The sequence below is a fragment of the Apium graveolens genome, unplaced genomic scaffold (assembly GCF_009905375.1).
Source record: "Apium graveolens cultivar Ventura unplaced genomic scaffold, ASM990537v1 ctg4692, whole genome shotgun sequence".
Lineage (NCBI taxonomy): Eukaryota > Viridiplantae > Streptophyta > Magnoliopsida > Apiales > Apiaceae > Apium > Apium graveolens.
Window position 1 is genome coordinate 22,238 of NW_027418646.1, and position 26,869 is coordinate 49,106.

General features: G+C 34.2%; 4 protein-coding genes across 11 annotated transcripts; all 4 read left to right on the top strand.

The window, feature by feature from the left end:
• Window positions 1–45: 45 nt before the first annotated feature.
• LOC141702153 (uncharacterized) lies at window positions 46–7,396 on the top strand. 7 transcript variants are annotated; one of them, XR_012567035.1, is made up of 7 exons: window positions 46–1,274; window positions 1,409–1,949; window positions 2,410–4,742; window positions 4,943–4,983; window positions 6,096–6,201; window positions 6,517–6,558; window positions 6,748–7,396. XR_012567035.1 is itself a non-coding variant. In XM_074505856.1 (5 exons), exons 1-3 carry the CDS (start codon window positions 149–151, stop codon window positions 4,739–4,741), a joined length of 3,999 nt encoding a protein of 1,332 aa, XP_074361957.1. In that variant the 5' UTR covers window positions 46–148; the 3' UTR covers window position 4,742; window positions 6,517–6,557; window positions 6,746–7,396. The 7 variants fall into 7 exon arrangements, 4 of the variants coding, with proteins under 4 accessions (XP_074361957.1, XP_074361953.1, XP_074361956.1 ...); XR_012567033.1 differs by having other exon boundaries at window positions 6,517–7,396; XR_012567034.1 differs by lacking the exon at window positions 4,943–4,983 and having other exon boundaries at window positions 6,517–7,396.
• A 2,096-nt stretch (window positions 7,397–9,492) lies between these two features.
• Window positions 9,493–14,107, top strand: LOC141702148 (putative glycosyltransferase At5g03795). The gene is made up of 4 exons (XM_074505848.1): window positions 9,493–9,922; window positions 11,299–11,543; window positions 12,686–13,031; window positions 13,273–14,107. Exons 1-4 carry the CDS (start codon window positions 9,638–9,640, stop codon window positions 13,945–13,947), a joined length of 1,551 nt encoding a protein of 516 aa, XP_074361949.1. The 5' UTR covers window positions 9,493–9,637; the 3' UTR covers window positions 13,948–14,107.
• Window positions 14,108–15,488: 1,381 nt separating this feature from the next.
• Window positions 15,489–18,196, top strand: LOC141702149 (putative glycosyltransferase At5g03795). The gene is made up of 4 exons (XM_074505849.1): window positions 15,489–15,750; window positions 16,093–16,253; window positions 16,854–17,199; window positions 17,302–18,196. The coding sequence occupies exons 1-4, from the start codon at window positions 15,532–15,534 to the stop codon at window positions 17,971–17,973; spliced, it is 1,398 nt and encodes a 465-aa protein (XP_074361950.1). The 5' UTR covers window positions 15,489–15,531; the 3' UTR covers window positions 17,974–18,196.
• A 4,458-nt stretch (window positions 18,197–22,654) lies between these two features.
• On the top strand, window positions 22,655–26,584 carry LOC141702150 (sulfite exporter TauE/SafE family protein 4-like). 2 transcript variants are annotated; one of them, XM_074505850.1, is made up of 12 exons: window positions 22,656–22,830; window positions 22,940–23,099; window positions 23,465–23,665; window positions 23,855–23,916; window positions 24,146–24,191; window positions 24,265–24,320; window positions 24,402–24,488; window positions 24,792–24,842; window positions 24,929–25,168; window positions 25,417–25,510; window positions 26,088–26,228; window positions 26,347–26,584. In XM_074505850.1, the coding sequence occupies exons 1-12, from the start codon at window positions 22,702–22,704 to the stop codon at window positions 26,427–26,429; spliced, it is 1,350 nt and encodes a 449-aa protein (XP_074361951.1). In that variant the 5' UTR covers window positions 22,656–22,701; the 3' UTR covers window positions 26,430–26,584. The 2 variants fall into 2 exon arrangements, 1 of the variants encoding a protein (XP_074361951.1); XR_012567032.1 differs by lacking the exon at window positions 25,417–25,510 and having other exon boundaries at window positions 22,655–22,830; window positions 26,347–26,553.
• The last annotated feature ends 285 nt before the right edge of the window (window positions 26,585–26,869 follow it).

The following is a 26,869-nucleotide window of genomic DNA, read 5'->3' on the forward strand; positions in this document are numbered from 1 at the left end:
CAACCCACAATTCACCTTTTGTTGTGAAGAAGGCCGCATGAAACTACCACTCTTGAAAGATCCACCCCCCTTCCTCAAACATCTGCTTAGCCACGATTCTGGGCAACAGGGTAGCAATTTCAGACGGAATATACGGCCTTACAATTCCATGTTTGCAGTCGCATCAATGGGAGTCCAGGTTGATAAATTAATTAACAATTCAAGGGGGCCTTATGTGTTTCGTGCTGGTGGGCAGATTTACCACAACACAAGTTCATTACTCCCACCAACAGGTAAAAAACCCCTGTTTGCCCAACTCTACATATATGACACTGATCATGAGATAAGTAATAGAATTAGCACACTGCGAAGTCCAGAGAAAGGTCCAGCTATTGACGAGAATGTTATCCGAGGATTAACACAAATGTTAGACGATCATAACCCTTTGGTGAGATCATACAGAAAAGCAAGAGACATGTTCGAAGCACAGCCGGAGACCACTTTTCATTTGCGGCTTCCTGAGGCCCGTACCAGGGATGGCAGACAGTACAACATCCCAACAGAATCTGAGGTGGGAGGCTTGATAGTGGGTGAACTCACAGAGAAGATATTCAAGCGCGACGTAATTGTGCGCCACCGTACTAAAGGGGTTACCCACATTGACGAGTTGCACCCAAGCTATATGTCCATGGTATATCCCCTAATTCACCCTTATGGAGAAGATGGTTACAGACTTGGTATACCCTTAGCAGATCGAAGCTCGCAAGCATCAAAAAGACAAGCACTGTCAATGTGCCAGTATTATTGTTTCAGGCTCCAGCAAAGAGCCCATGAGGGTCATACCTTACTTTTGGCAGGGAGGTTATTACAGCAATATATAGTCGACGCTTACATGGCAGTTGAACAAGAGAGATTTAGGTGGATTCGGACCCATCAAACCGAACTCAGGACAGAATTATACTCAGGCTTGATGGATGCGGTACATCGTGGAGACTCAGATAGCTCAACGGTAGGAAAATCTGTGGTCTTGCCGTCATCACACACTGGAGGTCCGCGCTACAGGGCTCAGAATTACCAAGATGCAATGGCAATTTGTCGATGGGTAGGATATCCAGATTTGTTCATTACATTCACGTGTAATCCAAAATGGCCAGAGATAAATGACATGATAAGCTTGATGGGGCAAAAAGATGACCGTAATAGAGTTGATATTGTGTGCCGGGTGTTTGAAATAAAACTACAACAACTCATACACTACATCAAAAAGGAACAACCGTTTGGAAAAGTAATGGCATGTGAGTATGCTTTATTTATGCATTGCCTCCATTTTAAAACAACCGTATTTTAGTCTCAAATCCGGTTTATTTTTTTATTCTAATAACTTACCCCACCCTCCCAACATTCTTATAGTATCAAAATGTTTATGCAGGTTTATACACCATCGAGTTCCAAAAAAGGGGTCTACCCCATGCACACATTCTGCTTTTCTTGCACACATCAATGAAGAATCCTTCACCAGAATATATTGACACCATAATAAGTGCAGAGATACCAGATATCAATATCGACCATGATGGTTATAACGCGGTCAAGAAATCTATACTACACGGGCCGTGTGGTCAGGCCAATGCATCCTCTCCTTGTATGCAACATGGAAGATGCACCAAATTCTTCCCTAAGAAATTTAATGACATCACCGCAATTGGAGAAGATGGTTTCCCCATTTATAGGCGCAGGAATACTGGTATTTCTGTGGAAAAAAAAGGCACCCTCCTGGATAATCGTTATGTTATCCCTTATAACAGAAACTTATTGGTCAAATTTGATGCTCATATTAACATCGAGCTCTGCAACAGTGCAAGATCAATAAAATATTTATTCAAATATATTAACAAAGGACCTGATAGAGCAACTGCAGTGGTTGAGACCACGATCGAAAGGGATGAAATTAAAGCGTACCTTGATTGTAGGTAAGTGTTGTATTTTATACAAAACAGAACATAATTGCCTTTTAAAATTTGCGCTCAGAATATGTGTTCTTTATGATCCAGATGCCATTTCAACTTAAATAATTTTATTCTAGGCTCAATATTAAAGTCTAGGCTTCCCCATCCCTATCTTTATTCTTATTCTAATATTTGTTAAACATGTTTAGGCTTGAATTTTATGCTCTAAGCATGTATTTCGTTGACTTAATTATTAAAAGATTGCACGTTAATAGAGCATGCAATTTAGAGCGTTGCACTTAGAATGTGTACAATGTTCATGTTTTTTTGGTCAGGTTGGGTTTTTAGTAAAAACAATTTTACTGGCTAACCAAAGATATATTTAAGTTTGAGTTATTTGGTCTTTAGAAAATCAACGGTATTATTTCTTTATTAATTAGACATTTTTATATGTTTGCATAACTTTTCTGTCTACCTCTATCAGGTACATATCAGCATGTGAGGCTTGCTGGAGAATTTTCCAATTTAACATCAACTATAGGTACCCATCAGTTGAAAGGCTGCCTTTTCACCTGCCTGATGAGCATACTGTTATATTTGACGAAAATAAATGCATTGAGAATGTGTTGAATATGCCCGGAATAGAGAAAACAAAATTCACCGAGTGGTTAAAAACAAACAAGAGGAATGAGGATGCCCGTGGTCTAACTTATGCAGAATTTCCCCAGCACTGGGTTTGGAATTCCAAGGGAAAATTGTGGACCAGGCGGAAAAAAGGGAAGGCAGTTGGTAGAATCTACTTTGCTCACCCGGCAAGTGGAGAACGCTTCTATATGCGCATGCTCCTTAATTTTGTAAAAGGGAGCACATCATTTGAGTGCATAAGAACAGTAGATGGAGTCACATACCCCACTTTTAAGGCTGCATGTTATGCTTTAGGCTTATTGGATGATGACAAAGAATGGATTGATTGTTTATCTGAAGCTGCTGTTTGGGCAACAGGAAATGAGCTGCGCAATCTATTTGTCACCATACTCGTCTTTTGCCAAGTTTCTAACGTGCCAGAACTTTGGAAAACTCATTCGGAGATACTCTCAGAAGACATGCTACACTTACAACGAAAAAGGTTTCATGCCCCTAACCTGCACCTAACAAAAGAACAAACTGAGTCTTATGCATTAGCTGAAATTGAGAGTCTCATGCAGAAATTAGGCAGGAGCCTACGAGACATAGATGGGATGTCGCAACCCGATACATCACTCACACAGGATCTAGCAAATAGATTGTTAAACGAGGAATTGGATTATGATCGAGCTGCTTTGAAGATCTTACATGAGAAATCACTCAATGCTTTAAATTATTTCCAAAAGAGTGCATATGATGCAATTCTTCACTCTGTTGAGCATGATGAAGGAAAACTCTTCTTCGTCAGTGGTCACGGTGGAACTGGGAAAACATTCTTATGGGATACAATCGCTTCTAAACTAAGATCAGAATCGTTGATAGTCCTTCCTGTTGCAACTTCAGGGTTGGCATCATTGTTATTGCCCAATGGTCGGACAGCACACTCCAGATTTCGTATCCCACTAGACATAACAGCTGAATCTACATGTGAGATTAAACATGGTACACAACTGGCCAAACTTCTCCAAAAAACTTCTCTGATTATCTGGGATGAGGCACCAATGACACACAAATATTGTTTTGAAGCTCTAGACAAGACACTAAGAGATTTGCTAAGCACAAGGTATGCTGATAGTCGGACCAAGCCCTTTGGAGGCCTTACAGTCGTTTGTGGAGGCGATTTTCGCCAGATTTTACCCGTTATCCCTCAGGGTGAGCGTGCAGATATTATTGATGCCTCATTGAACTCATCTTATCTTTGGCCTCACTTCAAAATTTTTGAGCTAAAACAAAATATGAGGCTCCACAGGGTAGGAGTTGATGAAATACAGGCCGAGAAAATAACATCATTTGATAGATGGCTATTACAAATAGGAGATGGTTCGCTATACGACAATCCAGCACAGGAGATGATAAAAATTCCCCCAGAATTATGCAGGCCAACAAGCAAAAATTCAATGGAGGCGATTGTTGCGGAGGTCTACCCTTCCCTGTTGGAGAATTATAAAGATCCTGCATACCTAAAGGAGCGTGCTATATTAACCCCAAAAAATGAAACAGTTTATGAACTAAATGACTTCCTGATGAACATGATACCGGGAGAAGGGAGAACATATTTAAGCTCAGATAGTGTGTGCAAAGCTAGCATTAAGGCTGATGATGATTTGTTATACCCAACTGAATTTTTGAATAGTTTAAGATTCAGTGGCGTCCCAAACCATGATATACGCCTTCAAGAAGGAACCCCTGTCATGCTGCTCAGAAACTTAAATCAATCTGGGGGTCTCTGTAATGGCACGCGCTTAATAGTAACACGTTTGGGTAAATGGTCTATTCGAGCAGACATCATTTCTGGGACAAAAATTGGCCAAAATGTTACTATCCCGCGTATCATTATGTCACCAAAAGAGTCGAAATGGCCGTTCAAACTTAATAGGCGGCAACTACCAGTAGCACCATGTTTCGCTATGACAATCAATAAAAGCCAGGGTCAGTCTTTAAAACGCGTTGGGTTGTATCTTCCTGGACAGGTATTCACCCATGGACAGGTGTATGTGGCCCTGTCAAGAGTCACCGCAATAGAAGGGCTGGTTATAGTAAATTCTGACAATGAGGTGAAGGACCATTCTCTTATTAAAAACATTGTTTACAAGGAGGTCTTCAACAACGTTCAGCCCACCACACGCGACTAAAGTATAACATCATACCCTTCTACTTCTTTTTTAGATCAAAATATATATAACATCCACACCGAAAATGCACAGATGCATGTATATGTTTGCATATCATAAGTTTGTCACCTTAGTTACTACTTGAATTGTAGTTAAGTTATGCACCTTTTTTCCTACTATATAGCATTCAGATTATTCATAACTCTAATATTGAATAATCAGACCGGCTACTGCTCAGGACTTGCCAGCCCTTGCCAAAACAGGTAGTCGATTATTTAGTGTTGAATCATCTTACCCTGTTCTTATACTCTCCTAAGATATAAATCTTCCACATTCATCATGTTGCACGACCCTCTGGAAATTATCATGGTTGTATTTAAATTCAAAATAACAAGATGAAAACAGGCTTACATGTTGCGAACATTCAGCTCTAATATGAACCCTCACCCTTATTCCCAGGTTCCAGGGCGATCTCAAACAATATTAAACTTTAGTCCAGATGTATATTTACTTTCTCACTACAATCAGACACAAACAGTTTATCATTTTAAGCTTAAGTTCTTTCCTATTGTTCCTTGCCGTATTAATGTAGTAACCTTATCATTTTGAATGTTATACAATCTGTATCTATTATTTGTCCATTGTAATCTCTGATCGTCCTATCATGTTCAATATCCTTTAAGCCACATCTTCACACTTTGTGTAACTAACATCCTTTTGGATCTATTTATGGACTCAGCTTTTATGTTTATATTTAAAGATATATGGTTGGTTACTTGATATGATTTTTCAATTTATTTGCGTCGTTCAACAAAGTAACTATTTTAGCTAATTTCTCAATAGGAACATGTGCATGTATTTATCTGATAATTAAAGTTTTTTAGCATAAACCTCTGTTGTAGTTGTAGTTCTGAACCTTTTGTGTTGTCTTCTGATAATTATCCTGCTGTGTTTTTTTTTGCAAGATGCCAATTGCAAGCCATGAACTTTTCTTTTATCTATATTTGGTAGTTCCAAAGTCTTCACACCATTGTTGTATATCGCTTCTTTATTTTTCCATTTTCAGGCTCCTTACTGTGTGTTTCAGTTATGTGCTTTTACTATGTAGCTCAACATTTTGTTATTACGTTTCAAAATTGAGCTGTAGCTTATTTAGTTCGATTAATTAGTTGGAGTGTAAATCTGTAGAAGTGGCGTGCCTAATTTGATGATATAATAATTGTTGAAGGAGCTTGCTTTTCAAAACTGGATTATAGTATTGAACATATTTAGATTCGGCGTAGGGTTGTGATGAAGCAAAAATATACTGTTTGATGTGTCTGTTAAAAGTAATATAAAAATGCTGCGTTGTTTAATGAATTTCTTTAATGGTCAGGGCGTAAGACCAATTGCGATGTTGTGTGGTCATGCTGCACCAATAGTCGATCTTGACATATGTTTTCCTGCCACTGTTCCTGGAGAAGAGAAAATAGGAGAATTAAGTAATGTGGCGCTCAACTCTAGCTTGGTTGTTGCCTTCTTTGTAACTTTCTCTGTATGCAAGTACCATTCTTAAAATTTATTTTTCATGTTATCACACTAAAAAATGTGGAGTGATGGTTGGTGTCTCAGAGTTGTGTGTCTAAAACTAACACTCTTGCACTGGTATGTAATTGTCGAATACCGTAATTCTCAAAAGGAAGTAGTACTTCTGTTGTACAATGCTCTTCTGTACCTACATTATATGACTTGATTATGTGATGAATGAAACATTAACACAAACCATCATGACAAACCTTCTTTTACTATGGATGCAGCTCAGGTGCTTCTTCTCCGAACAAAAATAGCTCATTTCATAAGTTAAGTACTTTTACTGAAAATTATTGTTTAGTATGTATCTATGATTAAGTATCTGTTTGTTCATTGCTTAATTTTGTAGATTCATTTATTATTTTTCTTGTCTCCTTTCAAGAAATTAGGCAGCATTGTTAAAATAAATTCATGAAGATTTTAATCCTTATGTGACTGTTCGAAATTGTGGGATGCAGCTGGAAGAAAAGTGTCAAGTCTGTCGTGAATATAGTAACCAACTGACTGATACCTATGCTAAAGGTGTCTCGAATTTGAATAATTCACAAGTTGAGGCAGTGTTGAATGCCCTCTGTAAGGTGAAGTGTGACCATATGCCTTCGGTAGAACTTATCTGGGGTCCCCAGGAACAGGCAAAACAAAAAATGATAAGCTTTATAGGAGAAAGTACATGCCACGATATGGTTACTCTTACCAACTCTCTTAATTCCTTGGAAAAGTTGTTGTTTCACGACAACATGGTTTCTGATTTATTGGAAAGAGTTTTTCTAGATCAAGAATTGGTCAAATATTCTCCAAAGTCTTGTGTGGATATGTCATTGCTGCGCTGCTTAAGAACCAATGCCCTTTCTGTTGGAAGAAGTCTTTGTCGTTCACTTTTGGGCAATATTGTCTCCCTTAGTTAATATTGAGGAAATGCCAGAACTCTTTGATTTGTCAACTTCTTTAGTAGTAGAGAATTATTATATGCCTTCCGTTTATGTACAGTTGTGATTTGATCCGACAATTAGGACACATTATACTTAACTATCTATGTTATGGAGAAACACATCTATTTTGTGATCCCCTCCACACTTACAGTTTTACCTTGGTTATATGCTCACTTTTTCTTTCTTTATTTGTTCTAATTCTAATGAAACTTATGCATTGGGACATCATTAATTTTGTGGTGTAGTCTCTATGCATATTCCTTTGTTCTCTGTATGACAGATATTAAGATGTTGGCAAGCTAGCAATAATTGCTACAAAAACATGAGTTTTGTGTATCTATTTTTTTTGATTAAGATGTTGCCCTCCTTGACTGTGAGTGTTGGAAGATTATGTTTTCCACCAAAGTTGTAATTCATTGTATAATCTAACTTGAACTGATTATGCCATGTTAAAAATGAATTTTTTTTGTGCACCTTGACTTTTTAAATTTGTAGGGTGAAAAAGAATCAGAAAAAAGTTCCACTCTGATTTTAAAGGGGGTGAAAATGTATACATAATAAATTAGTAAATAAACTAAGCTCGAAATATAACCTGCAATTAGCCTTAATATATAATAATAAATTTAAATCGGGGTTAATATTAATTTTTAGTTTCACAAATTAAAGGATGTAGCTCTATGCTAATAATTTTTAAAAAAAATTGTAAAAAATAGTTTTAAGTTTTTCTCAAGAGATACAAGATCTTTTATTGCTCCATTTTCAAAATACTAGAAGGTAAATATTTATCCTGCATTTTATTGAAAATGATCCTACACTCCAATAAAAATAATAGATACATGACAAAATAAATATATTGTAAATTGATATTAATTTTCTTCGAATTCTAAACATACTCAATACATATTATTTTATATATGCTCTTTAAATTTTTATAAATATATTTTAAGAACCGCGCGAAGCGCGGTATTTTTACCTAGTTTGCAAATAAAGTTCAGCGAATGGGGATGGTCAAACTTTAAATCTGACTTCCAGATTGTATGTATGATCATTCAACTTCGTCTTAATCTAACTTATCAATTTTCTCACGTTATATTACAAAAGTCCCTTTCTTTCCTACCAAATTTCTAAATTAAGCCCCTAAAACCTATCTACATGTTATTTGGTCCAATTTGCATTGCTAATCATCTTCTTGTTCTCTATTTTATTCTCTTAAGCAAACAAGTAACAATTTATTGGTTAAATTTTCGTCCTATCTTTTCTATTAAATTAAGTTTTTAACTATATAGAAGCAAAAAAAAATATGAAAAAAATATTACAAGTCTAGAACATTGGTAAAGCCCGTTCTAGATTTTATTTAATTAATGAATAGTATGTATTAATCTATTTTACACTATAATTTAACTTACTAAAATCAAAATTTCATTTTATTGAAAAGTGTTTTAAGAAAATTAATCCACTTAAAATAGTACAATTAAATGGTTGAACGTGGGCTTATTTGAATGACAATATTTCAATATGGTTTAAAGAAATGAGAATAAAATTTTAGTACAAAAATATTTTAAAATCTCGATCTCAATCATGTTTCTATTAACATAATTGAAATATGTCCGTCTAAATATACAATATTTCAAGATCGAATTTTTGACTAAATTATTTTGTAATATTTCAAGATCGAATTTTTATCTAAGTAATATAATTTTTTTAGTTGAATAATAATGATCATGGTATAAATGTGCTAATTATCGGATTAATCAAAAAACGCGTAAGAATCATCACATGATTCCACTTATTATTATTTTTTGATTAATAATCGTGCATCTAGTTTTAGAAAGCAAAGTTTTTTACAAAATAAACCTTAAAAAGGAATTACACTATTAATATATTACTCTTTTAGAAAATTCGAAGAAAAATAGTTAAAAAAATAATAAAAAGTATATTAGAGAACTACTAGGATTTATACAAGTTGACAGCTCACATCCTGTTCCAAAGCTGTGTCAGCTCTATTACCAATCCTCACTTCCACTATATCCCACTCTCACACACCCATACGTGCTAAACACTCGCCATCATTGCATTTGAAAAATCATGACAACGAAACAAAACCGCCAAAGGATGGGGTTGCGAGTACAATGAACTAGTTGTAAATCGAGGCGGTGAATCGAAAAGAGCCAAAAATGTGACATTATGGTGCATGGGGGGGAAGTAAATGTGACCAGGGGCAAAAACGGAAACTAAAAAAAACATAAATTTGCATGAGAACACTACACAACACAACACAGGACGCTTGGCAATTGTGTTGCTTACATCTGTTACCAATTACTCATCTTCTTTATACCAACTCATCACCTCAAACACACACAACACAACATATCTCTATCTTATATCTCTCCTCTCTCCCTAGTAATCTCTCCAGAGAGAGATGTGGGGGTGCAAATCATCACTAAAGCTGTTGGTGTTTATGGTACCTTTGGTTTTAGTATCTGGGATTATTGTTTTGAGTGGTGTAAATGGGTTTAATAGTTATTGGACGCCTTCATCTTTATTTTCATCTTATTTGTTTGAAAGTAATAAAGATTTTGTTGGGCAAAGAGTTGCCGGCGGCACTGACAATAAACAAGAAGCTCTCGCCGATGATTATAATCTCAACCGGTCTTCTTCTCCGGCTCTTTCTGTCCAAGCTGCCATTCCTGTTCAACCCCCTTTAGTAAGTCTCTTATTACATTCCATCATCGTTTTATATTACTATACAGGTCTCCGTAACCAGGATTACGAAACAGCCAGGAATTATTACTAGTTTTGTGATGGATGTTGGTTAGGAGTTAAATTTTGTTTTATTGTTAATTTGTTTAATTTTTGTTTATTAAATTTCAAATTCAGGCCGGGACAACTCTCCCGGTCTGGTGTAAGTGTTGCTACTTTTCAACCTTAAACTTGGTTTTTGTTTTTTTTTATTATTAAGATTGTAAGTACGGTGAGGTTTGTACAGTGTGATCTTTTTGTCAGTAGTCATTCTCCGTGGCTTATTTTTGAGCTCTTTATTCTTTCATTTAGTACAATATAGTCAATGGCATTCAGATTACAGATATCTTTGGATTTTCTCTATGAAACAGTTGATATTAAGATACTTTATTCATTAATATATATTAATTTGGATTTCCTTATTAAAATCTATGGATCTTTAGATACTAAATCTGGATTGCATTATTTGCATCTATAAAATCTCAGTTTATTGTTATTCCTTTTCTGTCCAATTTACCCACATATTTTTTTTTTTGACTAATTTTGGCTTATAGCCTTACAAATGAGTATCTGTTCTCAACAATTCTCGGGGTGAGCCAGGATCGAACTCAGGATCTGGGACGACAGAGGATAAGCCCTTTACCACTTGAGCTATCCAACCGTGCTCAATTTACCCACATATTGAAATGCTTTTGGTCACTGATTATGTAAAAAGAATGAATGAATTTAAATTGAATTGAATATAGAATACAGGTATAAAAAGTAGGAAGAAAAGGATCAAAGAGAAGGAGATTTTTTTCTTATTAGTTATGGAAATTATTGAAAATGTAAAGATTAGTGTTGCATAATCCTTGGTTAATGCAGAAGTAAGATAAAAAAAGATACCAAAAGTGTGTCGGGTAAGAATATGTGCTATGTACTTTTTCTTAGCAACGCCAACTTTTATTCTTTCATCTGTTTCTTTGGGTTTTACATCGGAGATGTGCAAAAAGCCCGATCCTGAAAATCTGACCCGGCATGATCTCGTTAAAGCCTAGTCAAATTCCGTCTTGCCTGTGTAGTGCCTATTCATATTCCTGAACTTTTCAAGATAGAGGATTTCAATTAATCTAATTTAGTTAATCTTTTTTATTATTTTTTGTTTCTAATTTACTTAATCTCGTTGTCACAAACCATATAATTTAATAGGTTATTTTGAAGATTTTGTACTCCATTGCCAATTTACCTTCTATACGACATTGTGTTTCTGTATTATGTTGCATTTTCTTCCTCTCTAAGATATTTGTTTTAAGCAAAGAAACAATGAACATAATATTGAAATATTTGAATTTACTTAAACAGGCTTCAGAGGAAAAGGAAATCTCAAATAATACCAAGTCTCATGTTATTCCTCAGTCAAGTTCTAGCGATTCTCCTTCTCCTACATCAAGTAGAATACAACACACTTACAGCAGTTTAGATCGACTAGAAGCAAGTCTCAGGCGAGCTAGAGCTGAAATTGGGAAAGTTAAAACTGGAAATCGGACGAATGACCCTGATTATGTCCCACAAGGGCCAATGTACAGGAATGCAGCTGCTTTTCACAGGTAACCAATTTCAAAGATCATCACACTCACTGTTTTTTTATCATACATTTTAATTTTCAGCTTGAAATTTAGATGATGTTTCTCTTTATTTTTTACTTCGCGAGATATAAGGAAAAAATAAAGATCAGTTGTCAATTAGAAAAAATATATTACCTAGAAAATAAGATTTTTTTTAAAGAAGAAGACCTTAATGATATATTGATTGGCATTGTTTTAACTTTTAAACCTATTGGGAGGACAAATGCACAAGTTTGCATACTTGAGGATCGTTTATTATGCTTTAGAATGAAACTGACGGAAACAGATATACTAAAATTGCTGATAGATGGAAATTAATGTTAAGGAAGACAAATCCGAAATTCACAATCACCAGTGCACAACACCCACACGAAGTCAAAAAATTAGTTGACAAGTTTTACCAAGACGTGGTCATGCGTTAATCAAGTATCGTTTCTACTTATCAAATTCATAAGTAAATCAAATCAGTAAGTAAAAAAAAAGCAAGAACACGCCAAATTTAGGTGGAAACAATCATGTCCAAACTTGTATTATTGTTCAAAACAATTATTGTTAGAATAATATAAAATCCTGTAAAGGGTCATTCTCTAACACCTTGAGGTTTTAGAGTAACCGGTTCCTTGACATGGTCGGAGCTCAGGCTGACAGAGGACTCAGGTTCGATTTCTGCCGCCCCCAACATTTCTCACAATTTATGAGGGACACGAAAGACAAATTTATGCCCCAAATATGGGTGCCGGTGATCCACTCTTCGACCCATAAATGGATCACCACTCTTCGACCCATAAATGGGCTCTCGAGTGAGGGGGAGTGTTAGAATAATATAATATCCTGGAAAGGGTCATTCTCTAAATGACTGCCTATATATTGTCATCTTAAATTTAGCTCCTAAGACTTAAAATACTTTATACAAATATTACCTTTCTTAGTGTTTAATTACCAAATTTTGTTATCAAGATTATAATAATTGTCTGCTCGAGATCACCCAAGCCCATATTTTCATATTGGGTTGAAACAACAAATAAATCATCTTGACTAATGAAGTGCAAATTTCCGGGATAAAAATGTTCTTACTATTAGCAACTAAACTATTCCCGTCTTAACTTGCTCTTTTTTTATCATAGGAGCTATTTGGAAATGGAAAAACTTTTCAAGGTATATGTGTATGAAGAAGGAGAACCTCCGGTGTTTCATAATGGCCCCTGCAAGAGCATATATTCAATGGAAGGAAATTTCATTTATCAAATGGAGAATAGCCAATTTCGTACGAGAGATCCTGACAAAGCTCATGCTTATTTTCTTCCAATGAGCATAACTACAATGGTTCACTATATATATGTCAGTGACTCCCATGATTGGCAGCCAATGAAGCAAACAGTTAAAGATTATGTCGGTGTAATAGCTGGAAAATATCCATACTGGAATCGCAGTGAAGGAGCTGATCATTTTATGGTTGCTTGCCATGATTGGGTAAAAAATTGTTTTTCATTGTTATACTGGTACTGTTTTTTTGTTTCTTTTTTATGTTCCCGTGAAAATATTCTTCCACAAATAAAATACATATCCTTGTTTCTGAGCAAGTATTATGAATTTGTTTAATTTGATTTTATAAATATGTTTAAGGCTTTACCTGATTTTAGCATTGGACGATAATTAATGTATTAGTATATGCTTGCAAATAGTTGCATAACATCTGGAATATGCATGACAGGGGCCTGCAATCTCAGGCGCTGTTCCTGAGCTATTTGGAAACTCCATCCGTGGTCTATGTAATGCAAACACTTCAGAAGGTTTTAGGCCCTCCAAAGATGTTTCCATACCTGAAATCCTTCTTCCATCAGGTACGATTGATGGCTTAATTGGTGGTCCATCTGCATCGCAGCGTCCAATATTGGCTTTCTTTGCTGGTGGGGTTCATGGCCCTGTTAGGCCAATTCTTCTAGAGCATTGGGAAGGCAAAGACACAGATGTGCAGGTTCATAAGTACCTTCCTAAGGGGGTATCATACTATGGAATGTTAAAGAAGAGCAAGTACTGCATTTGTCCGAGTGGTTATGAAGTGGCTAGCCCTAGGATGGTCGAGGCACTTTATACAGGGTGCGTGCCTGTAATCGTTAAGGATCACTATGTGGCACCTTTCAGTGATGTTCTTAATTGGAAATCATTTTCTGTTGAAGTATCGGTGAAAGACATTCCGAACTTGAAGAAGATTTTGACAGGAATATCAACGAGTCAATATATTAGAATGCAGAGGAGAGGTAAACAAGTAAGGCGGCATTTTGAGGTCAGTTGGCCTCCTAAGAGGTATGATGTATTTCATATGATTCTTCACTCAATATGGCTTCGAAGGCTAAATCTTCGGGTTCATGCTGCTGCGGAGTTCTAACAGTTTGATGACTCACTCACCTGAGAAATTTTGGATTTTAGTTACCTTGATCAGAGAAGCTTTGTAGAACAACTTTTATGTACATTATGCAAATTATGGGAGTTGATTTTGCAAGTCTGTTTATAATAATAAAGTTTTAGTGAAGAAAGAAGTTACCATAGTTGTTCAATATTTAGAGCACGGTCAACTACTGTATCATCTAGCAGATGACTTATCTATACTATATTATAATAACCGGAATAGAGTATAATTTATAATTTGGTTAACCCTCATTTTAATTATCCCTTTTTATATTATTTATAAAAATACATATAAGTTCTAAAGTTCGAATCCTGTTAACAACAAACATTTATATTATTATTTATAAAGATACATATAAATTTTCAGGTTCGAATCTTATCAACAACAAACATTTAAATTATTATTTATGAATAAGATCCAATCATCATATACAATTTGAAATTAACTTGAAATTATAAACAATGAAATTATATTATATAATAATTATTTAGTATTTAATTATTTATATAAAATTTTAATAAAATTATATAAAATAAAAATGAAAAATATATAAATATTAATCAAGACTCGTGCATCGCACGGGCCGTAAGCTAGTAAATATAATAAAAGAGGTGTCGTATTAGTGATTTAAAACTATATTTTTGTCCATCAACTCCAATATCATAACTTATATTTGTATTCTTATTAATATAATATGTTTGAATTATTATTACAGGGGAATGAAATGATGACAGGATATAGATATGTAGAAAGGAGCCTAATAAATTTTTTATTGAAGAAATGGTTTAGGAATAGTGCCTTTAAAATGAGGCATCAGATGGATGCCCACCACTAGTACATTGTTCAAGCAATTATTTGTCCAAAATGTCTCAAATTGGTATAATATTTTAGGGCACTTTAGAACTTACTTAAAAATTCTGCGAAACAAGTCCAATCTTATATTCATTGATATAATATAAAGTGCTAAATTAATTAAAATTTATATTACATTGATAGTTATATTTTACAAATAAATAGTTTCAAATTTATGCGACCTTAAATGAAAATTGCAACAAAAAAATGCATTTATAGGTATCCCGAATTATTTTCAAAATATTTACTGTGGCATAACAATCGGCGTCTTTTATTTCATGTACTCAAAGATTTGCAGGCGGCGGTCAAATTTTATTATTAGTAAAATTATCAAGAGTATATGTTACAGGTGAAAATTTGGTTACGATTTTGAAAATCAATCCGGAATACGTAGCATTTTCAGTATTTATATTCCACAACCACAAGGATTTAAATTAAGATCAGAAACCATACCAAAATGCCACAAACTTGGAAGTTACTCAAAATGAGACTCCATAATTTAGCTACAAAAATGGCACTAATGTAGGAATATAATAAATAGATGTCTTAACTTCGCCAGCCGTATCAATGTAATCCAATTCTTAGCTCTTCTTGCACTCCATCTGATATGTCTTTTGCAGACATTTTACTTATAAAACCTGTGTACTGCATATCGTTATAAAGGAAGATCAAAAGTCGGAACTTTAAAGAGAGAACAATAAGAAATTAGACATGGAGGACTGGAAGAAAAGGTTCTCAATATGCTGTTCTTCTTCGTCGTCGTCGTCTGCTTCGAAGCTTTTGCGGTTCGTTGTCCCGTTTTTAATGGCATTTGGGGTTGTTTTGCTGCTTGGTTCAAGAAGTTCTACTTTGTTGTTCTTTACAAGATGGAAAGATGGCGATGATTATAGTTATTATGAAAAATCGAACAAAACAGGGTTTCAGTTACCTGTAAGTTTATCATCACTTGGTCACACTTTTTCTCTATTTGGCACATCTCGTTCTTAGTGTAGCGTTATCCCACTCGCTCCCTTTTATGGGATGTCGAGGGTTTGAATCATGTTAACCTGTACATATTTAATTCATATGTCCATGGCATGTCTTGAACGGACTAATTTTCGTTTTTAAACATCAGAACTAATGATCATCACAAAATTATAAAATTTATTTTCTTGTTTTATCTGCCAATTATGATCGGAGGGATACATTTGCTAAACAAAGCTAAATCCTCAACATTACCATTTAGTAGACCTCTTTAATCGGATAGCTAATCCAGTATCGATTTATTGACAGATACTGAAGAATGAAACTGTTTCCTCCATTGCGAAAATTGAGGCAAGCATGGCGCAAACCAGGGCAGCCATAAAAAATTCCTGTAATGGCAGCAAACATATACAAGACATGGCCTATGTCCCGAAAGGTCCAGTTTATCTGAATGCCACTGCATTCCACAGGTACTCGTACTACTAACTCCGTCTCAAGTGAGCTTATTTCAAATTCCTTTAGTTGAGTAACTCGATTTTATCTAAACTCGCTTCCAAAGTAAAATCAGAGTTTTGGGACATGCTAGAGTGATACTTGACTAAGTTCAAGTTCTGGGAGCTTGATAATGATTTTGTTGTGCTGCAATGTAAATATAAACATATATGTGTGCTAATCTTGTGATGCAATGTATATGTGTCATATAAAACTCGAGCTCCTCAGTTCATTTGATATATGATTTGAACTCAAACACAATCTTCCGCTTTGTAAACTTCCACTCTACTTGATTAAAAAATGTAAGCTTAAAATCAACAATTAAATTATCTGGCTCAACTCGATTCATACTAATTTTTATGGACCTGTTGGCTTTGTTTAAGTCCTACGATCACGAATGAGCACATTTTAGTAAGGTAACTATCTGTCTTGTCCATTCAACTTGCTATCATGTACCATCCATTGTAACGTCTAGAAGTTGTTCTAATTATCTGATAACCTGTATATTTTAGTTAGTAGAACCTAATCATCGAATTATCACTGAAACGAAGATGTAACTGTATACATTTGGAACTCAGGAGCTACATGGAGATGGAAAAGAAGTTCAAGATTTACATATACGAAGAAGGAGATCCCCCGATATTTCACTACGGCCCATGCAAACAAATTTATGCAATAGAAGGATACTTTATACAGAATTTGGAAGTCAGTAATTTCAGAACCAGGGATCCAGACGAGGCTCATGTGTACTTTCTTCCGCTGAGTGTAGTAATGATATCTCAATATGTATATGTCGTAGACTCCCATGAATGGGATGCTATGAAAAACATAGTTCATGATTATATTAATGTTATCTCCACAAGACATCCTTATTGGAATCGAAGCCTCGGAGCTGACCATCTGATGCTAGCTTGTCATGATTGGGTAAATTATGATTGATTTTATTTGTAGTAGATCTGCTTACTGCTATATTAGTAACTAGACATAAGGGACTGAATGTTGATATAGTCTAATGTTGCACTGCAGGGTCCAGAGCTTTCCTTTGCAGTTCCTCAGCTATATGAGAACTCCATTAGAGCATTTTGTAACGCAAACACTTCTGAAAGATTCAACCCTTCAAAAGACGTTTCAATCCCGGAGATTCACCTGCCAGATGGCACAACAAAAGGGATGATTGGAGGACCATCCCCATCAAAGCGCGATATATTAGTTTTTTTTGCAGGTGGACTTCACGGCCCTATAAGGCCAATACTATTACAGCATTGGGAGAATAAAGATAAGGATGTTCAAGTTCACCAGTACCTGCCAAAAGGTAAATCATACTACAAAATGATGAGAAAAAGCAAGTTCTGCATTTGCCCAAGCGGTTATGAAGTGGCTAGTCCAAGAATGGTGGAGGCACTCTATATGGGGTGTGTTCCAGTATTGATAAAAGATGGTTATGTCACACCTTTTGGCGATGTACTTAATTGGAAGTTATTTTCAGTTGAAATCGCGGTTAAGGATATTCCAAATTTAAAGAAGATACTGATGGGAATATCTGATAAACAGTATATAAGGATGCAGAGTAGGGGTAAGCAAGTTCGGAGACATTTTGAAGTTCATTTCCCACCCAAGAAGTTTGATGTTTTTCACATGATTCTTCATTCCATTTGGCTAAGAAGACTCAATATTCAAGTTCCACTAAAGTTATCATAAATTTATACTGTAAAGTTAGATTTTTATGTCAATGTGTATACTTTGCGCGGCAATTCTTGGTTAAGCTATGTTGAAAAGTTCCATTGAGTTGCAACTTGATGCGGGGGATACTTTCTTTCACTTGTAGTGTTTATCGACTTTCTGCCCCTTAGAGGATCTGCCTTTGTCTGTGTCCTGTTACTCACCCTGTGCAAAAGTTCTCACCTTCTTTTTTTTTGACAAATATGGCTTATAACCTTACAAATGAGTATCTGTTCTCAGAAATTCTAAGGGTGAGCGAGGATCGAACCCAGAGATCTGGGACGACAGAGGATAAGCTCTTAACCACTTGAGCTATCCAACCGTGCTCAAGTTCTCACTTTCTTATTCATACATTCTAGCCAATATTTTACAAATTCTAGAACCAGCTACATATAAGCACGCGGTTAAACATTCACACTGGTGTACTGCCATGAACATTGAGTTAAGTACCTTCTTCATAGTGAGGTGGAGAAGTTTAAGTCCAATTAGTTGCAAGGTGGAAGTGGTTCACCCAAAAGAAGGCCTTAAATCATTTTATCACCTTTGTCCTTAATTGATAAATTCAAATATACAATTTGTTTAAAACCGAAATCGATTCTATTACATTTTACCTAGGGATATCCGAATTGATAAATCAAATGTACAAGGTTATCACGGGTAAAAGCCAATAAATTGATGGTAAGAGCGAGAAAAGTCAATTCATTAGGGCTGAACATTCGGTCGGCTAGGTCCAAAACCGGACCAAACCGAATAGACCGAAAAACCGAATTACCATTTTTTCTTGGACCGAACCAAACCGAAATTGTAATATGGACCGGACCAAACCGAATATCGGTCCGGTTTTGTACTGAACCGACCGAATCTATACTATACTATATTAACCGGAATGGGGTATAATTTGTACTTTGGTTAACCCTCATTTTGGTTATTCCTTTCCATCACGATCGTCGGATATTCTTCATCAAATAATCAGAACCGTTATATTCAAATACTAAAAAAATAAACTACACAAATTTTCAGGTTCAAATTCCGTCAACAACAAATATTTATATTATTATTTATAAAGATACATATAAGTTATCAGGTTCAAATCTTACCAACAATGAATATTTACATTATTATTATGCATCAATCATATACTATTTATACTATTTGAACCTAAATTAAAATTATGCATAATGAAATAATCATTATTTAGTATTTAATTATTTATATAGAATTTTAATAAAATTATAAAAAACAGATTTGAAAATATCTAAATATTAATCAAGACCCGTGCGATGCACGGGTCGTAAGCTAGTTTTTTTTAAAAATAAAATTGTATTAAAATTTTAAATCATAAATTATAAAAATCTAAAATATAATTAAATTAAGTTGATATATAGAGTACTAAGAGTGTATAAATATAATTAAAAAATAAAAATTATGATTATAATTTTTTAGATATATGTAAAATACATATAATATAAAATTATAGTATATATAATTTGGTCTATTCAGTCCGTACCGAAATATTTTTTAAAAGAACTGGACCGAACCGAATTTTATTTCGATCTATTCGGTCTGGACCGAATAGACCGAATTTCTCAAAATTCAGGACCGAACATAACCGAACTAGCACGGTTCGGTTCGGTTTTCGGTTCCGGTTCGGTTTTGCTCAGCCCTAGATACCATAGAGAATATTCCTAAATAGAGGGTGTGTATCGACTCTCAAAAAATTTTAAATGTTCCGGAAAATATATAGATCAATAAATAAATGCAAAATTTAAAAGTTATATTAACTATTAATTTATATTTATAGTTCAGGCATCTAGACAAAATAGTTCCTATAATTTAGGAACGTTAGAATTAATTTGCCCAACAATTTAACCTCTGACATCAATCAATACTTCCTTCGTCATGTCAAGTGTCAACGTGAACGGAGGGAGTATTAAATATAAAATTCAAATTTAATTAATAGGAACGATAATCTCATTCTAAATTTATCAACCGGAGTTAGGATCTCATATCTCCTCTTATAATTTCCGATGTATTATAGAGTAATATTATAAAAAATTGGTAATCGGAAGAAATCGGTCGGGATAACAATTTAGGACTAATCAGTGGAAAAATCGGATGTATAAATTAATATATGTTTATTATAGTACATAATTGATATTTATTTTCATTTAATCAAAATTATATTTTATATCAAATAATTTATTTTCACTATACCGATAAGAAGAATATAATGATTAATCAAATTTCAGAAATTGAATTATTGACATATCTTACAGAGAACTAATAGGAGATTTTTTAGAACTTGCAGCTGAGTCTAGACTAATAAGGCGCCGTTGCTTGTACTAGTAAATTACTAGTTTTACAGTTTATGAGGTCCTGAAATAAAGGATGTGGAGAACGATTGATGCAATGGTTTCTGTTAATCATTACTAATGATTAATTAGTAAATTTTCTTTCAAATGGTATTTATTTCTCCATAAATATCTCAGCAAGTGTAAAATATTCTCCATTAAGAACTGGACTTCGTACCATACGATTGCATGGCAGTACATGTTGACTGATTATTTTTGGTGCAATATGATTGATTGATTATGCTTTGGAATGAGATTTGTTTAGTTTCTACTTTCAAGACAATTTTAATTTGATGAGAGATTTTTTCAATTTTTTCTAAAGTTTCAGATACCGGCTTTGAAGGATTAATCTTTTCGACTTGAATTAAATAGTTTCTTATTAGAAAAAAAACTTTTAGTCTAGAAAAGTCATTTTAGGAAATTGGCTTTAAGAAAATTTATGATAAGACCAACTTCAAGAGGGGTCTAAAGATCCAATCCAAATTTGGATCGATTTCGGTCCAAATTTACCCAACAGTGACATAAATCTCGGTCCAAATTTGGACCGATGAATAGTGCCGGCCTAATCGGTCCAAATTTGGACCGAGATTAAAATAATAGTTTTAATGTATTTCTTTTACTTTATTATATAAAGTTTTGATTTCGGGTATTTATAAATGTAATTAACCGATATTAAGATATTATTATTGTTTATTTAAATAATAATTTAAATTAAAAAATAATTAAACGTAATTAAATAAATATCATTGCATTTCTTGAATTCAAATTACGAATATATTCAAACATTAAAATAAAGATTATAACACATAAAACTTAATTTGAAACACAACATAAATGAAAATGCGATGAGAACTAAATTATTAATTTAGTCCGACAAATTAAATCGACTTCCTCCGAGATAGTCAAAATATTGTTTGTAACTATTTAGGTTGTTTTGAGATCATTGACCTTCATATTCAGATCCTCGACTTTGAGATGAAGAACGTTTGTGGGAAGAATATACTAATTCTGAGAATTAGTATTAGTTAACGATGTTTTAAGATTTAATTAATATTTGTACTTTTCTTATTTGAATGTAATGTTTTATTAACGATTTTATTATAAAAATTATAACTAAATGTGTTTACTATTTTTCATATATATTTGAAGTTTAATTAGAATTCTATTATTCATTTATTAACAATTTTAAAATAAAACAAGTAATTAATAATAAGAATAATAAAATATAAAGATAATATCTTACATCATACAAAAATAATATATTTATTATTATAAGACCTTAAAATAATTAAATAAACATTTTGAGATTTGGACCGAAATTTAGACCAAACTGTTGGAGTTGGAGAGGCGTTCGGTCCAAATTTGGACCGAGGTTCGGTTCAAATTTGGATCAAACTCTTGGAGTTGCCCTAACGGAATTCGAACTTCCGAATTCTTGAAAAGTAGGAGTAGTTAGATAGAGAATATTATCCGATATAAATATGAAAAATGCTAGATTTTTAAATATCAATTCATAAATTATAGTCGTTATCATTTTATTAGATATTTACTTATAATAAAATGAAATTCTTGTGTATGAATATAAAATTTACGAATAAAAGAATAACACATGTCATGTTTATAAATTTTTTCTAATTTTTTTAATTACATATAAAAATATAACAATTATCATTTATTTAATAATACACATCTTACGTTACTTGCTTATATGGTTCATGGCTATCAACAATTAATTTTTTTATTATAATTTAATATAGATATATAAAGAGGTCATAATGGATCCAATTAAATCTTGAATATTTGGGGCGTTTTAAAAAGAAAGAATGTAAAAAACTGATATAATTTTGATAAAAAGTAACAAAAATAATAATTGTTGTAAGTAATCTTTAATTTTAACAATTGAGAATTTGTAATAACTAATAACTAATTATCAAATGGGTATTTCATCGTGTATAAATAACCATCTACAAATATATTTCGCAATGGGAAATATTAGGTTACCCAATTTTTTTCCCCAAAAATTTCCCAATACTGATATGTCAGATAATAAATAAATCCACAAATTATAGCATATCATCATGTGTTTGTCACGTCACTCTGCTCTTGTTTTCGGGAATATTGAAATTATATGGGATTTGTAAAAGGGGGAATTATTGGGAGACATATAATTAAGGAAAATTACATGATCATGCAGATCCAGTTTCAATTTAAGGGGCTTAATTGTCGGGGAGTAACGTTGTAATTTATTTATTCCATAATTTTTATTAGAACTCAAGAGGCTTATTACTCCTATATATATACGAAAGCGTAACAAGAATGTTATACAATATCAGTTTCGGACAGAGCAACAGCATCCATGGGCACAACAGGACTGGTTGCGTATCTACTGCTAGCTTTCTCTGTTGCTGTTGTTTCTGTCTTGTTTATTCCAACACCAACTAATCACCTCCTTGCTCTCAATGGCTCTCAGATTAAAGTTTGGCCTGTGAGTCACGAAGTCATAACTTACGTTTGTCAGCGACCAGGACCCTGCTTGTCACGTATTGATGTTGCATTAATTAAATAGGCTGTTGACTAATTTATTATCTGTGCAGGACTTGGAGTTGAATTGGAAGGTTATGGTGGCGACGGTGATCGGATTTTTGGGCTCCGGATTAGGGACAGTTGGTGGGGTTGGCGGTGGAGGCATTTTTGTTCCCATGCTTACTTTGATTGTTGGATTTGATACCAAGTCTGCTGCTGCTCTTTCCAAGTGTATGTCAAATTTAACAGACTTAAAGAGTACATTTATTTTTTTGTTTTCATAAGTTGAATATATTGAAGTAACTTGTTATTAATGTCTGACATCATAACACCCGGGGAAGGATCTAGTTAGTTAGGGGGCGGGGATACAGAATTTTACGTTTTTTCATCATTAATTGCCAAAAATATGAAAGTGCCCCCTACAATTCAAAAATACTAGGGTATATTCACAAAATATAATCGATGTCCCTCGGGAAATTAATTCCTGGATCGGCTCTGATAGCACCTAACTGCAGCATTATTGAAGAAATTTATAAAAATACATACTTATTTGTTTTATGTATGATTAAGGTCGAGGTTTGTGATGTGATGTGCAGGTATGATTATGGGCGCATCAGCCGCTTCAGTTTGGTACAACTTAAACGTGCGCCATCCCTGTAGAGAAGTGCCCATCATAGACTATGATTTGGCCCTTCTCTTCCAGCCTATGCTCATGCTAGGCATTACCTTTGGCGTCTCTCTCAGCGTTGTCTTCCCTTACTGGCTCATCACTATACTAATCATCGTTCTCTTTTTGGGTAATTGCCTCTTTTCTCGTAAAAAAAGAAGAAATTTATGCTAGTTATCATGTTAACCATTTGATCACGAGAATGTTGACGTCTACTTAGTTTTATGCGCACTAGTAAATTGTTTGCTTTTCGAGGTTCTCAATCAGTTGTAACAATCGCGGTGTTAATTTGTTAATCTATTTTTGTTATTGTGAAAAGGGACATCATCAAGGTCATTCTTGAAGGCAACTGAGCTGTGGAAGGCAGAGACTCTTTTGAAGGTTAGTTTCTCATGCTCCTTTTGATTATATGGTTTCCCATTATTTTTATTCTGTTAGTTGTGGCTGATAATGTACTATCCGGAGATCGCAGCTTGACTTTGTTAAACCTGCAGGGGTTAAATTTCTGAAAATATTATAGTGCTAGTTAACTACCCTTTAAATGTATATTTTTAAATTAAGTGGCCTCCTTACCATTTCCTTTCTTGTTCGCCTTTTGTGGCAATTGCAGAAAGAAATGAGAAAGCCACAAGGGACGACTAATTCTCGTGTCGAACGTAAGAAAATTATCAATCCAATATCTGAAACTGAATACTGGTATATTGCTTTAATGATTTTTTTTTGTTTCAGTTTTAATTGAAACAGTATATGAGCCATTGATTGAAAAAGAGGAGAAAACAGCACTGGTGAGTGTGAACTAACTTTGCTGCAAATTCTTTTAGTTCCTCCACAATAATTATACTTACTTGATCTGCTACAAATTTCAGCAAGTCATCGTGTTCAACCTAAAGTGGAAGAGAATTCTGGCCCTGCTAGTTCTGTGGGTTTCCTTCCTACTTCTTCAGATCATCAAGGCAAGGGATATAATCTCGACTTCATAATTAATGCTTCATTACTAAATGGTCTAAAAATGTTTAATTTTTGAATTTAATCAATAAATATGTACATCGGCATTGAGATTGTAAAATGTCTTTACTCATTAAGATACATCAACATTATAGATTGATCGATGTCAAGAAGGAAGAGTTAACTGAAAGAGTGCACAAAACTCGATTTGCATCTATGTTTGACATGCTGAATCTTTGTCAAGCACAATACTTTTTGTCTGCATTTATTTATTGTTGCAACCTATTAAGTTGTCCAATATGGCTTTGCAGAATGGTTTAGTTGTTTGTAGCACATGGTTCTGGGTGCTCAACTTGTTACAGGTATGTGCAAGTTACTATATAATTTGTATATGATTCTTACACTGTTATATTAATATTATTGAGGAGGCTATACTTTCTTATTGCAGGTACCATTTGCATTTGGAGTATTTAGTTATGAATGTCGTAAACTTTACAGAGAAAGCCGCGATAGGAAGAATGCAGGGAATTCAGAATCAGTATGTGAGGCTGCAATAGAATGGAGTGCACCAAACCTTGCATTCTGTGCATTATGTGGCATGCTGGGAGGCACTGTAGGGGGTCTCCTTGGTTCTGGTGGTGGATTTATTCTTGGTCCTCTTTTACTCGAGATTGGTGTCATCCCCGAGGTATGTTCATCATGTCCCAAAATACAAATTTTTGTTTCTCAATCCAAATTTTAGTCACAAGTTCTAATTTCTTGTTAACACTAGTAAGCTACGGCTAGTTAGATTTCCCACGACACTTCTCTTAACTGCTTGCATAATTCACGTAGAATCTGAATGGCTCTGTACTACTTTATAAACCACGAGTATTGCTTACATCTGCACTCTAAATTAAAACTGGAAGCTGTGAATGTCTCACTTGTTTCTGTCAGGTGGCTAGTGCGACAGCAACATTTGTGATGATGTTCTCTTCATCCTTGTCTGTGGTGGAGTTCTACCTACTTAAAAGATTTCCTATTCCTTACGGTATTCCTTAAGCCCATGTTTGGTTGGAAGAAAGGGGAGGGGAGGGTTTCTACAATAAAAAATGTGTTTGGTTCATATTTTTAGAGGGGAGGGGAGAGAAATGAAGGGGCCTAAAATCCCTTATGGGTTTTATTTTGTTTCCTCCCAATTTGGGGTTTTTTGGAGGGGAGAAATTTTATTGACAAAAATAACCTTACATCTTCTTAACACTTACATATATCCTAAAGGACTTATATGTAATTTTAATCATAAACCCCTCCCTTCCCCTCCTGTATCAAACATAAAAACGAGTTAATTCCCCTCCCCTCCCTTCATTCAACCAAATAGAATTAATATTATATCTTTTCCCTCCCCTCCCCTCTATTAAAATTCCTCCCCTTCCCTCCCCTCCGTTGAACCAAACACAGCGTAACTGAGATCATCTGTGTCATCATATTTTGTTCTTCGTTTTTATGTCATTTGCTCTGAAATATATATTTGTTTGATATGCTTATTACTGCAACCTGTAACTTCCATAAAATGATTATAAGATCCATCTCGCTATAACTTTGTGACTAACTCGGATCGCATACTGCAGCTCTGTACCTCATGTCTGTATCCATCTTGGCTGGCTTCTGGGGACAATTCTTTGTAAGGAAAGTCATAGCAGTTTTGAAGAGGGCATCAATCATTGTGTTTATCCTCTCTGCTGTTATATTTGCTAGTGCTCTAACTATGGGTACCTCCGTTGCCATTTTCGATATGAAGTTCATTAAAAATTTAAGGAACTTTTAGTTGCATTGTAGATGGACAGATAATCCAGGGTTTTACTGACCAAGTTCGTTAATCTTTCGCAGGAGTCATTGGTATTGAAAAGAGTATTGAGATGATACAGGACCACAAGTTCATGGGCTTCTTAGAGTTCTGCACTAGTCAATAATGTCAGTTTACGTGGATCTAAGATGCAAAAGATGTATAGCTCAAGAACATAAGAATCATTTTGGGACATTGATTTATCTATACAAGATAGTAGTGGTAGTGAAGGGAGTTTGTCAATTAGGCATTGACAATAAATGAAGGTTTTATACCATATATTTTGATATTTTCTAGTTAATTTTTGAGTAAATACGGAGGTATTGCTAATTTTTACACCTTTTTTTTAAATATTGGTTGGATTTTTAAATTAACAAAATGATGACTGAATTTCATTCCCGCCATTTTCCCGTTAATTCTTCGTCGTTCACTAATATATTTAAAGTATAAATTACCAATATTTTAAAAAATGTAGCCACTATTTTGAAAATAAATGTAAATTATAGTCATTATTCTATAATTTATACTTTAAATATATTAATTAAGGGCGAAAATTTAAGGGAAAGT

What these genes read in the sequence shown, in the direction of transcription:
- LOC141702149 (XM_074505849.1), top strand. Translation starts at nt 15,532, where the DNA reads ATGGAGGACTGGAAGAAAAGGTTCTCAATATGCTGTTCTTCTTCGTCG. An exon ending in AAACAGGGTTTCAGTTACCT is followed by an intron (nt 15,751 to 16,092) that starts GTAAGTTTATCA and finishes ATTTATTGACAG; the next exon opens with ATACTGAAGAATGAAACTGT. An exon ending in TGCTAGCTTGTCATGATTGG is followed by an intron (nt 17,200 to 17,301) that starts GTAAATTATGAT and finishes GTTGCACTGCAG; the next exon opens with GGTCCAGAGCTTTCCTTTGC.
- LOC141702150 (XM_074505850.1), top strand. Translation starts at nt 22,702, where the DNA reads ATGGGCACAACAGGACTGGTTGCGTATCTACTGCTAGCTTTCTCTGTT. An exon ending in AGATTGGTGTCATCCCCGAG is followed by an intron (nt 25,169 to 25,416) that starts GTATGTTCATCA and finishes TGTTTCTGTCAG; the next exon opens with GTGGCTAGTGCGACAGCAAC. An exon ending in TGCTAGTGCTCTAACTATGG is followed by an intron (nt 26,229 to 26,346) that starts GTACCTCCGTTG and finishes AATCTTTCGCAG; the next exon opens with GAGTCATTGGTATTGAAAAG.
- LOC141702148 (XM_074505848.1), top strand. Translation starts at nt 9,638, where the DNA reads ATGTGGGGGTGCAAATCATCACTAAAGCTGTTGGTGTTTATGGTACCT. An exon ending in TTCCTGTTCAACCCCCTTTA is followed by an intron (nt 9,923 to 11,298) that starts GTAAGTCTCTTA and finishes TTACTTAAACAG; the next exon opens with GCTTCAGAGGAAAAGGAAAT. An exon ending in AATGCAGCTGCTTTTCACAG is followed by an intron (nt 11,544 to 12,685) that starts GTAACCAATTTC and finishes TTTTTATCATAG; the next exon opens with GAGCTATTTGGAAATGGAAA.
- LOC141702153 (XM_074505855.1), top strand. Translation starts at nt 149, where the DNA reads ATGTTTGCAGTCGCATCAATGGGAGTCCAGGTTGATAAATTAATTAAC. An exon ending in GTTTGGAAAAGTAATGGCAT is followed by an intron (nt 1,275 to 1,408) that starts GTGAGTATGCTT and finishes ATGTTTATGCAG; the next exon opens with GTTTATACACCATCGAGTTC. An exon ending in AAAGCGTACCTTGATTGTAG is followed by an intron (nt 1,950 to 2,409) that starts GTAAGTGTTGTA and finishes TACCTCTATCAG; the next exon opens with GTACATATCAGCATGTGAGG.